The 17,001-nt window shown below is 39.6% G+C and overlaps 1 protein-coding gene across 2 annotated transcripts in view; it reads left to right on the top strand.

Moving 5' to 3' along the window:
- Ca-alpha1T (Ca[2+]-channel protein alpha[[1]] subunit T) overlaps positions 1-17,001 on the top strand; it is a 658,731-nt gene that overhangs the window by 458,987 nt on the left and 182,743 nt on the right. For both annotated transcript variants that reach the window (XM_070088225.1, XM_070088226.1), the window contains one exon: positions 8,387-8,528. In XM_070088225.1, the coding sequence (XP_069944326.1) occupies positions 8,387-8,528 (142 nt within the window). The remainder of the gene's footprint in view (positions 1-8,386; positions 8,529-17,001) is intronic.

A 17,001-nucleotide genomic window follows, 5' to 3' on the forward strand; every position in this document is an offset into this window, starting at 1 on the left:
ATGCAACCAGTGTCCATGTAGTTAGCCCCAATGGTAGTGTGTTGGCTGCTTTATAGACTGAAAAAGATATTGCTTCATAGCTACTGTGATGGTCATATAAGGACTTCACTATTCTTAACCTATATGTAGGAAGCCCTGCTGTGTATGTCACTCGTTTATGGACACAAAGAGTGCAGAATCTACTCTTGTAGTGTGACCTTGGGGCCAGATTTATTTCTTGACTGCCTGGTCAATCAGGCTACTAGTGGTCCACAGGCCTTCATAGCCATCACAACCTGGCTGATCAAGAACTTAAGCAGATAGTGGTCCAATTTCCTCCCGAAAAGCTATGCCTTTGTTCTAGCAAAGGATTCTACATCTGAATTGTGCAAGTAATTTCTTCCCTTCCCCAGTATCAAACAAACCATCTTGGTTTGGTGCTACCTAAATCATGTTGCAGTAAGAGAACTGTTAGACTTGTCCACTGTCATACTGTAGGTATGTATATCTATTAACTGACACCAGAAGTGGAAGGAAGAAATGTCTATGATATGATTGGCAAAGTATAATTCTCTCTTTTCCAAGAAATAGATCATGATTATATCTTCAGGGTATGCTTAGAATCCATTAAGTTAAAAATTATAAGAGCAATCTTTTCTTCCCAAATCTGAATACTTATAGGGATCAAGGACTGGTAAGGATGAATCTTATTCATCAACTGAAAAAAAGATTGGGCCACTGTGGACTTAAAAGTTATATTGATGAGCCCTAAAAATATGCAGAGGGCTTTTAGCCTTAAGGAAAACAAACTCACCCTTTGAATATTGTCTTACAAGACCTTCATTGGACACATCATCATCAGCTCTTACAGTAAGTAAGAGGTATGTTAAACAATCCTGACAGTAACTACAGCAATGTATAAATCCAAAGGAGGAACCCAGGCCTGGATTTGAGGGAAAGGAGTTAAATTGGGTATCCAACTAAGTGGCATGGCCACAGGAGACTAACATAACCAACCCCAATATAAATCAACAATAGAAACTGTAGCCAGAGCCATAGTACTGTAATTTAAATGAAGTATACACCAGAGGGGGCTTAGCTCCCATTTCAGCTGATTCGTGGGAGAAAAGTGCCCACATGTAATCATGTTAGGCTTGTTCCATTACTGAAAATGCTATAGTTACCATTCCTCACATTACGCCATTCATCTTTTATGTTACTGTAGATTTCACCAATAATCCTAAATTAAGAAACCTATATAACTCATTTCCAAACTGTGAGCAAAAATAAAAAGGAAAAGTAAATTGGACACGTCTTGTAGGGGGTTGCTGAAAACAACATGCACTCCCTGGTGCTCCAGTAAAACACTCTCACTCTGTTGGTTACCACTACATAACCACAGGGAACACTTCACACAAAGGTCCATCATAGTATAAGACCAGTAAGACACAATCTTCGTATGTCAGTCAGTCTCTTAATATTGTCTGAAATCTCAAGTCTAATATAGTCACAGATGTCAGAATTTCTGATTGCAGCTTCCAGTGGTTGAGGAATCACTGTGTATTCTTAGGAAGGAGGAGGGTGATAATTATCTGTAGCAGTAAGGTGTGATGAATGGTTTTTCCAGACATGAATAAACAAATAAACAGAGGACAGATCCAATGAGGGTGAGTGGGGAAGGAGAATGGGTATGGTGAGAGGATTTGTTTTGAGAAGCAAGGAAAATGCCAGGGCTTGATCCTGCTGCCCAAAAGACCTGTTTATATTGTATAGGTGATAGACAATGGGATTCTTCTTGGAAGAAAAAGCAGGTGTAGCAGAGCTAGGGCAGTAGGAAAGGCCGTTATGGTATTTTTCATGCGTACTTTAGTACAGTGTATGCACCTGTTTGGTAGTGTTTGAGATAATAATGGCTGTATTGTCTCACATTGACCTATGGATGCATTACTGGGAGAGATAATGTCAGAGGATCTCACCTTCAGAGATCACAACAGTGTAACTACCACAGTTGCTAGGAAAACGATAAGATAGATAATGAGAACCTTCAAAACTAGGGATGCCAAGCCCATGATGATTCTCTTAAACTCGCTTGTTATCTCTAGGCTGGAATACTGCTGTACTCTAATGGCCCCTTTCAAGGCAGGCAAAACTGCTGACTCAGAGAATGTACAGAGAATCTTCATGCCACACATAAGTACAATAAAGCACCTAAATTACTAGGAACAGTTGAAATCCATTGATTTGTATTCTCTGGAATGTAGTCAAGAAAGATACATGATAATATACACTTGGAAAATCCTAGAGGGATTAGTATGAAACTTGCACATGAAAATCACTCCCTAAGAAAAGCAAAAAATTTGGCAGGAGATGCAACGTCCCCCCACTGAAAAGCAGGGGTGCCACGAGTACACTAAGAGACAACACAATAAGTGTCAGGGGCCCAAGACTGTTCAACTGCCTCCCAGCATACATAAGGGGGATTACCAATAGACTCCTGGCTGTCTTCAAGAAGGTACTGGACAGGCACCTAAAGTCAGTACCTGATCAACTGGACTGTGGTTCATGATCAGCCGGGCTGTGGCTCGTATGTTGATTTGCGTGCATCCAGCAGTAACAGCCTGGTTGATCAGGCTCTGATCCACCAGGAGGCCTGGTCACAGACCGGGCTGCGGGGGCGTTGACCCCCGGAACTCTCTCCAGGTAAACTCCAGGTTATGTGTAGCCAGTAGTAACAGCCTAGTTAATCAGGCCCTCATTCATCACAAGGCCTGGTCATGGACTGGGCCGCAGGAGCATTGACCCCCGATATACCCCAGGTATATTAGGTAGGCTGTGTGTTCCTATAGTGGTTCATCAGAACCAATTACCAGAAATATATATAATAATTTGATAATACCTTTAGTTAAATTATTGAGACACTAAATTTGAGAAAGAAAGTGCAGTAGTAGGTAATAAGGCATCTAATAGGTTCTGTTCGAGTACTACATACAGTACCTTGATATTTTCTTCACCCAGTGGTGCTTTATATAATATATTGTACAGTTCATACATACATTCATGTATACAGTATATATGCATATGTACATACATACATACATTATATACATTTTATATATATATATATATATATATATATATATATATATATATATATATATATATATATATATATATATATATATATATATATATATATATATATATATATATATATATGCATAATATGATTAAGACTTTTTAGTATTGTACTATATTAGAAGTCATGTAGCACAAAGTAAATTTTGAAAGTAGAAGAAAGTACCTATTTAATGATAAGAGAAGACAGTAGCAGCTGATGCTGTAGCTCAAGTGCACGTTGATAGAAAATATAGCCCACTTAGGGGGTAACTAGTGTGTTTTGTTCCATCGGATGATTTGGGTACCTTGATGCATTCTTGGTTTATTTATTCACTTGATGGTTGTAGACGGAACCTTGAGAGACAGGTCATTTGAAGTTTGTTTACCTGTCATTCACCCACATGTCCTTGTCTCATAATTTCGTGGTTGTCATGCAACAAACTGTTGATACGTGTTAACTCCAATATTGTGTAACAGATGTGCTGTTGTCTCCACAACACACACCCTTACAGCACCACCACCATTGTTGCTCTCAGTTTACCAATACTTCATTGTTTATGAAGATGTTAAAGCTGCTGGAGTCATTATTAATAGAATAAAATGATAACTATCTCTCACAAAGGGCATTCTGCCTGAAAATTACATTTTCTTCATTATGAAAAGCTTACTTCTATGCTAGTCTGTATAGTCCTTGTGGCTTAGCGCTTCTTTTTTGATTATAATAATAATAACTTCTATGTTAGTGACCTGGGAGGCCCACCTGGAATGTCATTCATTATTTATATCTATGCTATCATCTAGTCCCCAGCAAAGTCCACACAAGTGCTCTTTGTGGAGAAATGACCTGTGTTGGAGAAGATACAGTGGAGGATTAGAAGTTCAGTCACTGTACACTATGAAGATAGACTGTGATTTTTGAGTTCTCACACTTTTAAAAGGTGTAAAATGAAAGGAGATATGATTGGAGTATACAAATAGAAGGCAGGTATAAATAAGGGAGATACAGTGGAACCCCGGTTTTTGTCCAGTCTGGTTATTGTACAGTTCAGTTTTTGACCACTTTTTCTGCCAAAATTTTCCCTGTTTTTTGTATATCTGCTCAGAAATTTCTGTACCAAACACATCCTCCTGCCCGTGGGATGTGGCCGTTCATACTTTTGTGACTCAGTCTGCCATTGTTACTCATAGAGGGTGGTAGTGATGGTGGTAGAAGGTGGTAGTGATGGTGGTAGAGGGTGGTAGTGATGGTGGTAGAGGGTGGTACTGATGGTGGTGGAGGATGGTAGTGGTTGTGATGGTGGTAGAGATAACCTCTCCTCCCTCGTCCCTCCTTGCTGTCTTCCATATTCCAACAAGAGTCTTCAATTAAGGTAAAAGTAATTTAAATGTTCATTAATCAATTTCATTAGTGCTTTATATTTATTTCTCATTGTTTTCTGTATTTAAACTATAGTTATTCTCTATAAAAATGTATTTCTGGTTAATATTTTTGGGTGTCTGGAATGGATTAATTGGATTTACATTATTTCTTACAGGATATATTACTTTAGTTTTCGTACAAATCAGTTTTCGGCCGACCTTCTGGAACGGATTAAAGACGAAAACCAGGGTTCCACTGTATAGTATAAATAGGGTGCTGAAGAAATCTAAAGAAAGAACTCAAAACAGTGGTTTTAGGTTGGATAAATTCAGATTGAGACAGGATGTCAGAAAATACTAATTTAGCCTTAGAGCTTTAGATGAGTAGAACAGTCTGACAAGAAGTCATTGAAACTAATACCTTGGTTAGCTTTAAAAATGGTTAGATAAATATGAGTGAGAAGAGTTGAATTTGAGAAGTACTTAATTAGTTTGGGTGAGTAGGCCTACTATAGTGTTCCTCTCACCTTCCGTCGTTATGTTTGTATTGACATCACCTGGGCTCCCAGAGTGATCCAGTTTCCAGTTAGAATGTAACAGCTGGGGATGATGGCAGACACTGAGGGCTTTCAGTATCAATAATAAAGAAATTCATTTGTTTTTAGGCTCAGAATGTATTTTTTTTGCTGAGAGACTCCACTTGGAGTTTTACTACCAGAGCCTAAGTTGAAGAAGGCAGCTGTTGAACAGAATCAAGGTGAGCATAGCCTAGTGACAGGAACCTGGAGGATGTGGGGGATGTGGAGGATGCGAAGGTAATGAATGCTTCAAGGTCATGTTGGAATGGTGCATAAGTGGATCTCTGTATTCAACCCTGAGCTAGGCCAGCACCAGGACACTGTAGACCAAAGGAATGGCACCCTGTAAGGCCAAAAGATATTGTTCATGCACTTCAAACATAAGCAACAGAACAAGAGACAGAGGAAGAAAGCACAATCAGAATCACTAAAAAGGAGAGTATAGTTGTGAATGAGGTGTGGCATTTTCCAGGTAGTACCTCCAGGCTCCCACAGCAGAAAAATAATCTTCGTACTTTTTTTTGTAACTAAAATACTTTGTACTTCCATGATGAATGGTTTGAAAAACCGACAAGTTGAAGATTGAGACACTTATGCAGCATATGGGAATCTTATTCAGGAAACGTTTCGCCACACAGTGGCTTCATCAGTCCAATACAAAGAGGAAGGCGTAAGGAGAGGAGGAGCATGAGGTAATCAGTCCCTCAGCCTGGAGTCGATGTGTTCAGTCCATCAATCTTGTAGAATGTACAGCATAGGGCCGTAGATGTGGCTTATATACTGTAGTGAGGTGAGGTGAAGCAGGCGGAGGCGGGGTCATAGTAGTACCTTCCACTAGTCGAAGTAGGTCTTCGTCCAAAGGTTGAACAAGTGTTGAAGAATTCTTTGTAACAAGATCCCATGATGCTGCAGTGTCTGACAGTCGTGATGAATGATTTGAAAAAACGACAAGTTGAAGATTGAGACACTTATGCAGCATATGGGACTGATTACCTCATACTCCTCCTCTCCTTACGCCTTCCTCTTTGTATTGGACTGATGAAGCCACTGTGTGGCGGAACGTTTCCTGAATAAGATTCCCATATGCTGCATAAGTGTCTCAATCTTCATACTTTGTACTTAAAATGAATTGATTGTCAAATATCTTCAATGATCTTTATTGCATAAACTTTCCCTATCTTGTAATAAATTTTAAAACTAAAGAATTTGTCAAATGCTGCTGCTGATGTTTTATTCATTAATAATCTTAGTTATCTGATGGTGAATTACAAATGTGTATGTACTTTTGTAGTAGATGAAGATTTGATTAGAATTTGCTAAGGGACGCTTGTTCAGTGTCTTGTTAGGACTAATACGTTAAGAATTATTCCTGGCAACTTAAAATGAAAATAGTGATCAGTTTTTGTTTGAACAATAAGAAGTAAGCTTTGAAGACCTGATAATTTTCCTTTTATAGCAGATCCCACTTACTTTTAACAGACCATTCAAGTTAGTTCATTCATCTGACTGCCCAGAGCTTTTAATCTTCACTCTCCTCATGTTGCTCATCACTACAACATTCAATGTGTACCCTTATACTGGTACTAAGAAGTGTTTTATTTTTATGTCCACGTATATTTATAGAACTTTCCTTATTGTATTCCTTATAAGACCATATAACCTTCTCATTTTACTTGTATGTGATCTCTCAGGGGTCTACACTGTACTCATCTTTTCACCATTGTGTCGTGTTAGGGACTTGAAAAATATGACATTTACTGTGCATCAGTCTGTTTGAGTTATCCTCATGATACTGTACACTTGTATGAAGAAATCTTTTGTTAAACTGTAAAAATAATATCAGCTCATTGTTGGTTAGTCATTATGACCCTTGTAGGCTGCGTTTTCAGTGTACCTGGCACCCGCTAGAGTACTAACACATCACACTGGCACAGTAATCTTTTTGATTGACCCTAACCTGCATCTCCATCTCCACCTGACTGGCCTTTATTGTACCTCTTTCCTTTAGCACATAAGAGGCTTGTTGTAGTGTTAGGCTGTGACACAGCACAGCTGTGTGTCTGCATTCATGGACTGGTAGTATTGTTGCATGGTGTACACCTGCCATCCGACATACGACCAAGCTTGGTTCCAACTAACTGGTCGTAAGTCAAAATGGACGTAAGTCAAACCTTACTACTGAATATCAGCATCACATTTTGTAATTATTTTATTTTATTGTTTTATTTTGGTATTTCATTTTTAAACTTTGCTTTTTATGCTGTTAGGACAGTATTTTATACTGTAAGTTTTAGAAGAAACACTGGTTGTAAGTTCAGTGGTCATGTGTCAAGCAGGTCGTAAGTCGGATGGTAAGTGTATTTAGTATACTTATAAGTATTACAATAAAACCAAGAGCATTTCTCTATCTCATTTTCTCTCTGTCTCCCCTTTTTTATCTTTTTATTTACACTCTTTAAATACACCCTACATTCATCCTGTTTTAAACCCCCTTTCCCTATTATTCCCATATCTTTCCATTCTGTCCTCCTTTTTCATTATTCTTACTTCACCTCCCTCCCCTCTTCCTTCCTTCATTCTCCTCTTATCTTCCTCTCTTCCCACTACTGCTGTGTTGTTCTGCTCTGAGATATTTGAGCATGTGTGTGGGTGGCTTAGCTCCTGCTTTGCTCCTCTTGTCTTGTGAATGGCTTCACTCTCTTCTCTCAGCTTCTCCTCCTTGTGTTTGTTTCGTCTCACTTTAGAAACAAACTTGAAGTTAATGATATTTGTAGTTTTGAGTCTCTTGCTTTTTTTCAGTAAAGAAAATAATAATACTAATAATTCTCAGAGCAAATTGTTTACATTGGATCACATGACCCATGTTGTCCCTTATTGATCAACTTTATGCAAAGAATGTAGATACTAATTCTTTACCCTTAATTAATTTAATTAATTTAACAAGTGGCTTCAACTTATTTGCCACATTTTTTTTTTTTGTAAAGGAAACTTTGTGCTTTTTTCAACAGTGTAACTGGGCTTCCTTAGAAGTGAGTTCTGAGTGAGAATCACTAAAGTTCCATGGAGTTCAGTAGGTTGTTTTCCCCCAGAGTCAAAATTCTAAAAACTTTAATTTCAGTTTGAAGTGCTTAATTGTAGCCCTAAATATTTTTATTAATTCAAGTAGTTAGATGATTAAACAAAGGATTTCTCATTCATTTGTCTATTATTTGGACAGCCACTATTTATCTCATTAATTTGAGATGAAGTTGAAACCTACTGAGGCACCGTGTTACTAGTGACAAGGTCCTTCACTGTGTCCAGGCAGTAATCATGTATTTAGGTGGCACTAAAGTTTCTTTGGTTAACACTAGGATGAGAAGAAGCGGTCAGCGTCCACCCTAGAGGGCGCTGATGATGAGCGACGGCACTTAAAAGGGAATGAAGATCGAGTCAAGGAGAACCAGCTACGTCAGAAATTACTTGATGCTGACCCCAAGTGTAATATTGAGAAGGGTAAGAATTTGAATGATGTTGACATTTTACTTAATAGTCTATTTTCTTTTGACCCATTGCTTAATAGATTATGTTGTACCATTTGTCTCATGATCAGTATTTTAAACTCATATATATAATCAGTCCATCAATCTTGATAAGAATTTGGCAGGTGCACAAAGAAGGGGCTTATATGCTGCAGACAGGAGAAGTGAAGCAGTCGTAGGCAGGAGGCAGAAGGAAAAGTATTGTTATCAGCCCACTTTTAATAGACTTTGGTACAGTGCTGTCATGAAATGGAAATTGGATTATCTTGGGATGTGCTGGTTGGCTCTCATTGACACAGGAGGACAACCTTACACATCCTCAGATGACTGATGTGTTACTGCAGGTTGTTTGCATATCCAGGGGTGGCAGTAGGTGTATGACTCCTCGCATTTCTGATCACCCACCTTTATTTTTGACTGATTACATTGGTCAACAATTTTTGAAAAGTTGTATGCTTCTTAAATGAGATTAGTTAATTCTTACATATTTTCATGTCCTGAATCCAAATGCAGTATCACCTTGCAAAATTCATAGGTTTAACTCGTAAATGGTCCAAATGTATATATACGTTCTCTCGCCCAGTGCCTCGAATATATTTTGAAAAATAAAAAAAATAGTTTTTTTATTGAAATAGAGAAAAATTTTTAAGTGTTATAGGATTAAAATAAAAAAAATAGGTTCAGTACTTGCTGAGATATGAAGCTGCAAAGTTGGCACTTAACCCTTTGACGGTACCAGCCGCAAATTCTGAGGTGTCTCCTGGTGTCAAAAAATTTTTGAAAAAAAAAAAAAATGAAATGTTAGAGAATCTTTCCCCGATGGTAATGACACCAAAAGAACGAAATTTGATGGAAAACTTACGGAATTACACCCTCGCGAAGTTAGTGATCTCGGTAATATTTATGAATTGGTGATTTCACCCACTTTGAGCCCTATTTTTGGCTAATTCCATTGTTCCAGTCGACCAAACTCATAGCTATTTCTTTAGAACTCCATTTGTTCTATCGACTGACTACAAGAAACTGCCCATTTACTGATTTCAACTACCCAATAACGTGGTCAGAAATTTGCAATTTGGCCAATTTCACGCAAATTAAAAAATGTGACAATTTCAAAATAGGGTCCAGAATGAACAATGCAGACATTCCTGGCTCTGAAATAACATTTTCTTTGTTCATCAGTCATGTCTCCAGGCTCCTCTGATATTACTCTTGCTTTCTATTTTGAATTTTTATTCAAACAAAAAATAGAAGATTTACTGTTATGCAGACTACCGCAATATGGTAATAATTGTATAAATAATGTCACCACATTCATGACTGCATATTAGAATTTCTAGTTTGACATTTATTGGACAATGACATCATTTGTTTACTCTTGAACATCGGCAAAAATCAAACATTTCCCCTACTTTGAGCTCCATTTCAAGGTCCTTTTCATAGTAAAACCAATCAAAATCACCTCTATTTCTATAATATGTTTTCCATTCTGTCTAATGAGATCAAGAAAACAAGATTACAACCATAAATACTATACGAAAATACACCACAAATTGGCGTTTTAATCCAAAAACACGGTCAGTTTTTTTTCTCATTATGCACTGCATGCTGCAGGATTTTTTTTTATATGGTGCACACTGACCACAGACCCATTCTTTCACATGTGGGCCTACCAACTTTCTCCTGCTTGATTTGAAGCCGCTAGAATTTTTGAGTATATATATATCAAACACATTGGATTGAAAGATGTATAGATATGACTGAAACAGTCAAAGGGTTAATGCTCACCTGTCGGCAACATAGACTCCTGCTGCTTGCAGAAGTGTTGCCGATGTACCTTTTTTATTAATTTTTATATTGTTTTATATAATTTTTGTGTTCTGATAATTACAATTTATAGTAGTTCTTGTCATTTCATAACCAATGTTTGTTCTGACACTAATATTAGGTACTGAAATTGTACTCAAATTGTCACAAACACATTGACAGGTGGACATTTAAACCTGCCTTGGTCATTTACTATTGTCTAGGAATATATACAAAGTATTTATAGGTCTCAGCAATGTTTTGGATACACGTGAGTATAGAAGAAGAAGAAGAAGAAGGAAGAAGAAAGAAAAAGAACGAAGAAGAAGATGAAGTTCCCTTGAAGCATGATGTCAGTGAGAAAAGGGGTGACATTTGATGGGTGCCTGTGAGGGTGCAGAGATAAGAACATAAGAACATAAGAACGAAGGAACACTGCAGAAGGCCTACTGGCCCATGCGAGGCAGGTCCAAGTCTCCTACCGGCTTAAGCCAATGCACCCAACCTAGTCAGGTCAGGTCACATTGACTTAAGGGAGGAACACGGCAACCGACCTGGTAGCACAAGCTATCAGGTCTAACTCACACCCACCCACATCTACTCATAAGAACATAAGAACATAAGAACGAAGGAACACTGCAGAAGGCCTACTGGCCCACGCGAGGCAGGTCCAAGTCTCCTACCGGCTTAAGCCAATGCACCCAACCTAGTCAGGTCAGGTCACATTGACTTAAGGGAGGAACACGGCAACCGACCTGTTAGCACAAGCTATCAGGTCTAACTCACACCCACCCACATCTACTCATGTATTTATCCAACCTATTTTTAAAGCTACACAACGTTCTGGCCTCTATAACGGTACTTGGGAGTTTGTTCCACTCATCCACAACTCTATTACCAAACCAGTACTTTCCTATATCCTTCCTGAATCTGAATTTTTCCAACTTAAAACCATTGCTGCGAGTCCTGTCTAGGCTAGATATTTTCAGCACACTATTTACATCCCCTTTATTTATTCCTGTCTTCCATTTATACACCTCAATCATATCCCCCCTAATTCTACGTCTTTCTAGAGAGTGCAGTTTCAGGGCCCTTAGTCTATCCTCATAGGGAAGGTTTCTGATACATGGGATCATCTTTGTCATCCTCCTTTGTACATTTTCCAGAGAATTTATATCCATTCTGTAATACGGTGACCAAAACTGTGCAGCATAATCTAAATGAGGCCTAACCAAGGATGTATAGAGTTGAAGAACAACCTGAGGACTCCTATTATTTATGCTTCTTGATATGAAGCCAAGGATTCTATTAGCTTTATTGCGAACACTTATGCACTGTTGTCTTGGTTTCAGATTACTGCTAACCAGAACTCCTAAATCTTTTTCGCAATCCGTAATATTAAGATCTACATTATTTAGTTTATATGTGGCATGGTTATTGTCCTGTCCAACATTTAGAACTTTGCATTTGTCTATATTAAACTGCATCTGCCACTTCTCCGACCACTGCATCAGTCTATTCAAATCTTCCTGGAGTGCTCGAATGTCCTCGTCAGAATGAATTCGACGGCCTATTTTGGTGTCATCGGCAAACTTGCCGATGTCGCTCTTTATGCCCTCATCTATGTCGTTTATGTAGATTGTGAACAGCAGGGGGCCCAACACTGACCCCTGTGGAACACCGCTCGTGACGCTTCCCCACTCTGATTTCTCCCCATTTATGCAAACTCTCTGCTGCCTATTTGTCAACCATGCCTCTATCCAGGAAAAAATTTCTCCTCCTATTCCATGTGCTTTAATTTTCCTCAATAGTCTCTGATGTGGGACCCTGTCAAAAGCCTTACTGAAGTCCATATACACAATATCATATTCATTACCATGATCTACCTCCTCAAATACCTTAGTGAAAAAAGTTAATAAATTCGTAAGGCAGGAACGCCCCTTTGTAAAACCATGCTGAGATTCGTTGATTAATTTATGCTTTTCAAGGTGGCTACGAACTGCCTCGGCAATTATTGATTCCATAAATTTTCCCACTATGGAGGTTAGGCTTATTGGTCTATAGTTCGAAGCTAAGGACCTGTCACCTGTTTTGAAAATAGGTATCACATTTGCCATTTTCCACTTATCTGGCACCATGCCAGTTTGTAGTGATATGTTGAAAAGATTAGCCAAAGGTGTGCTAAGCTCCTCTTTACATTCCTTTAGAACCCTTGCATACAGTTCATCAGGGCCTGGGGATTTGTTAGGTTTCAATTTATCTATTTGCCTAAGGACCATGTCACTTGTGACCCTAATAGTGCACAGTTTATTATCGTCCTGTTCTACATAATTTATCATTACTGGTATATCGCTGGTATCCTCCTGTGTAAAAACTGAGAGGAAGTATGTGTTAAAAATTCTACACATTTCCTTATCACTGTCAGTGAGCTGACCCGAGGAACTTTTGAGTGGGCCTATCTTGTCCCTGATCTTACTTCTGTATACCTGAAAGAATCCTTTTGGGTTAGTCTTCGATTCTCTTGCAACTTTAACCTCATAATCTCTTTTCGCTTTTCTAATTCCCTTTTTTATTTCTCTCTTTAACTGAATATATCGATTTCTTAATTGGCCCTCTCCTCTTTTGATTTGCCTATATATGCCTCTCTTTTGACCAATCAGATATTTTAATCTATTGTTCATCCATTTAGGATCATTTTTGTTTGATCTGATTTCCCTATTTGGAACATAATTTGACTGAGCAGCTAGAACTATGCCCTGGAAAGCATCATATCGGCAACCATCACCACCTACCTGACCCTTAGTCAGGTCATTCCAGTTCAGCCCACCTAAGTAATTTTTCAGTCCTATGAAATCAGCCAAGCGAAAGTCAGGGACGGAGACTTGATTGCCATTATTAGGGGAATTCCATGATATATTAAAACTGAGTGATTTGTGATCACTCTCCCCAAGCTCATCATTAACCTCAAGATTATTAATTAGTGTTTCCCTACTGGCAAGAACCAAGTCAAGGAGGTTATTTCCCCTAGTTGGCTCTGTCACAAACTGTTTTAAAAAACAATCCTGGATCGTATCAAGAAAGTCACCCGACTCTAAATTTCCTGTCAAATTGCTCCAGTCAATCTGTCTATAGTTGAAATCTCCCATTAGCACAACATTTTCGTATGTAGATGCCTTACGAATTTCGTCCCATAGAAGTTTACTGCACTCCCTATCAAGATTTGGGGCCCTGTAAATCACACCCAAAATTAGTTTTTCTCGGCCCTCGAGAAGCTGTAACCAAACAGATTCAGTGGCTGACGCTTCTAATTTAATATCTTGTCTTACACAACAATTTAAATTGTCTCTGACATACATCGCTACTCCACCACCTTTCCTGTTGACCCTGTCAGTGTGGAATAATTTATAGCCTTGTATGTGACATTCAGAGGGCATCTCTCTATCTTTCAGATTGAGCCAGGTCTCTGTTATAGCAATAATATCTATGTTTCCTGCACTTGCAATTAATCTTAGCTCATCTATCTTATTTCTAACACTCCTGCTATTAGTATAGTAAACCTTAAGGGAGCTAGTCCCTTGCTGCCCTCTGCTGCCCCCCTTTGTTAGCTGACCTGTTCTATTGTCTTTATTTATAACTTCATGCTGAATGCCTTTTATACATTTACTGTTTCCAACCCTAGTGTTGCAACCTGCTTGTTTCCCACACACACCCATACCTCTATCTTCCATCAGTTTAAAATCATAGGCATTTCACCAATGGCCTTCTCAATCGAGTCTGCAAGTGCTACCACCCCTGCCCCAGAGAGATGTACCCCATCCCTTGCATACATATCATGTTTGCCATAAAAGTTGTTCCAGTTGTCAATGAATGGGATTGCAAGTTCCTTGCAGTATCTGTCTAGCCAGCAATTTACACCAATTGCCCTAGACAACCATTCATTTCCTACTCCCCTTCTAGGCAAGATGCTACATATGATTGGGATCCCTCCCTTAGACTTAATGAAATCTATAGCTGACCTGTACTTATCTAGCAGCTCTTCTCTCCTACCCTTCCCAATATCATTTCCACCAGCACTGAGACAGATAATGGGCTTGTTCCCATTACCTGACATGATATTATCCAGCCTGTTGACAATGTCCCCAACACCAGCTCCAGGGAAGCACACTCTATCTCTCATCTTCTTATTCCTATTACAAAAAGCACGGTCAATATATCTTACCTGAGAGTCACCAACCACAAGAATGCGCTTACCTTCATTAGCAGGGGCAGTAGTACCCTTACCTTCACTGGCCACTGAAGTACATTCATCCTGGAGAACAGAGAAGCGATTTCCTACCTTCAGATCTTCACTCTTAACTTTCCTTACTCTGATGCGCCTCCCATTACTGTGAACAACTCGCCACTTGCAGCAGGTGCTGGGCTGCACCTCACTGCTGGTAGCTGTTGCTACCTCCCCAACTACAGCCTCCTCACAGCGAGAGACAGACTGCACCTCACTGCTAGAAGTCTCATTCCCCACAACTCCAGCCACCTCACACTCTCTCCCAGACCCATTGAGGTGGACCTTCAGCCTCCTAATCTCCTCCTGGAGAAGCAAGACCTCCTCCTTCAACTCTCCAACCTCAGTTTTTAAAACACTGCAGAAGCAAGCCATGCTTTGTAACCGTCCACGCTAATCCCCAAAGCAGGTCAGGGTCTGTGACCTCACGTGACGACTGACCACTGACGACTGACGACTGACCACGGGATGACAGTTGATGGGTACCAGGAGGTTGCAGAGATAAGATGAGATAAGGGGTGACATTTGATGGCCGTTGGTGTCTGTCTCTGCTTATCTGTCTCTCTGTCTCGTCTCTCTGTCTGCTTCTCTGTTTTTCTGCTTGTCTCTCTCTCTGTTTCAGAGAGAGCCACTTTGAACCAACAGGTATTCTTATGCATTATATCTACAAGCACAGTACAGTGGACCCCCGCATAGCGACCTTAATCCGTGCAAGAGGGCTGGCTGTTATGCGAAATGTTCGGTATGCGAATGAATTTTCCCCATAAGAAATAATGGAAATCAAATTAATCCGTGCAAGACACCCAAAAGTATGAAAAAAAAAACTTTTACCACATGAAATGTTAATTTTAATACACACAAACTGAAAAAGGCATGCACAATTACATGACACTTACTTTTATTGAAGATCTGGTGATGATTGATGGGATGGGAGGAGGGGAGAGTGAGTGTTAGTGTTTAGAAGGGGAATCCCCTTCCATTAAGACTTGAGGTGTCGAGTCCTTTTCTGGGGTTACTTCCCTTCTTCTTTTAATGCCACTAGGACCAGCTTCAGAGTCACTGGACTTCTTTCGCACAATATATCTGTCCATAGTGGCCTGTACCTCTCGTTCCTTTATGACTTCCCTAAAGTGTTTCACAACATTGTCAGTGTACAGGTTGCCAACACGGCTTGCAATAGCTGTGTGAGGGTGATTTTCATCAAAAAAGGTTTGCACTTCAAGCCATTTTGCACACATTTCCTTAATCTTTGTAGTAGGCAGTTCCTTCAATTTCTCTCTCCCCTCCTTTGAACCAGTTTCCTCAGGTCTGGCCTCTTGCTCTTGAAGTTGATCTATCAGCTCATCAGTGGTTAGTTCTTCATTGTCGTCCTCCACCAACTCTTCCACATCCTCCCCACTAACCTCCAACCCCAAGGACTTCCCCAATGCCACAATTGATTCCTCAACTGGCATACTCCTCTCAGGGTTAGCCTCCAACCCTTCAAAATCCCTTTTGTCTACACATTCTGGCCACAGTTTCTTCCAAGCAGAGTTCAAGGTCTTCTTAGTCACTCCCTCCCAAGCCTTACCTATAAGGTTTATACAATTGAGGATATTAAAGTGATCTCTCCAAAAGTCTCTTAGAGTCAGTTGAGTTTCTGAGGTCACTACAAAGCACCTTTCAAACAGAGCTTTTGTGTACAGTTTTTTGAAGTTTGCAATAACCTGCTGGTCCATGGGCTGCAGGAGAGGAGTGGTATTAGGAGGCAAAAACTTGATGTTAATGAATTTCATGTCCCCATAAAGTCGCTCTGCCACGTCTGTAGGATGACCAGGGGCATTGTCTAACACCAGGAGGCACTTAAGTTCTAATTTCTTTTCAGTTAGGTAATCTTTCACATTGGGGGCAAATGCATGGTGTAACCAGTCATAGAAAAAGTCCCTAGTGACCCATGCCTTACTGTTTGCCCTCCACAGCACACACAAATTTTCCTTGAGGACATTCTTTTGCCTGAACGGTCTGGGAGTTTCAGAGTGATACACTAATAAAGGCTTCACTTTGCAATCACCAGTAGCATTGGAACACATCAACAAAGTAAGCCTGTCTTTCATAGGCTTATGTCCTGGGAGTGCCTTTTCCTCCTGAGTAATGTAGGTCCTGCTTGGCATTTTCTTCCAAAACAGGCCTGTTTCATCACAATTAAACACTTGTTCAGGTTTCAGTCCTTCAGTTTCTATGCACTCCTTGAATTCCTGCACATATTTTTCAGCCGCTTTGTGGTCCGAACTGGCAGCCTCACCATGCCTTATCACACTATGTATGCCACTACGCTTCTTAAATCTCTCAAACCAACCTTTGCTGGCCTTAAATTCACTCACAT

This window comes from Cherax quadricarinatus, chromosome 24, assembly GCF_038502225.1.
Source record: "Cherax quadricarinatus isolate ZL_2023a chromosome 24, ASM3850222v1, whole genome shotgun sequence".
Lineage (NCBI taxonomy): Eukaryota > Metazoa > Arthropoda > Malacostraca > Decapoda > Parastacidae > Cherax > Cherax quadricarinatus.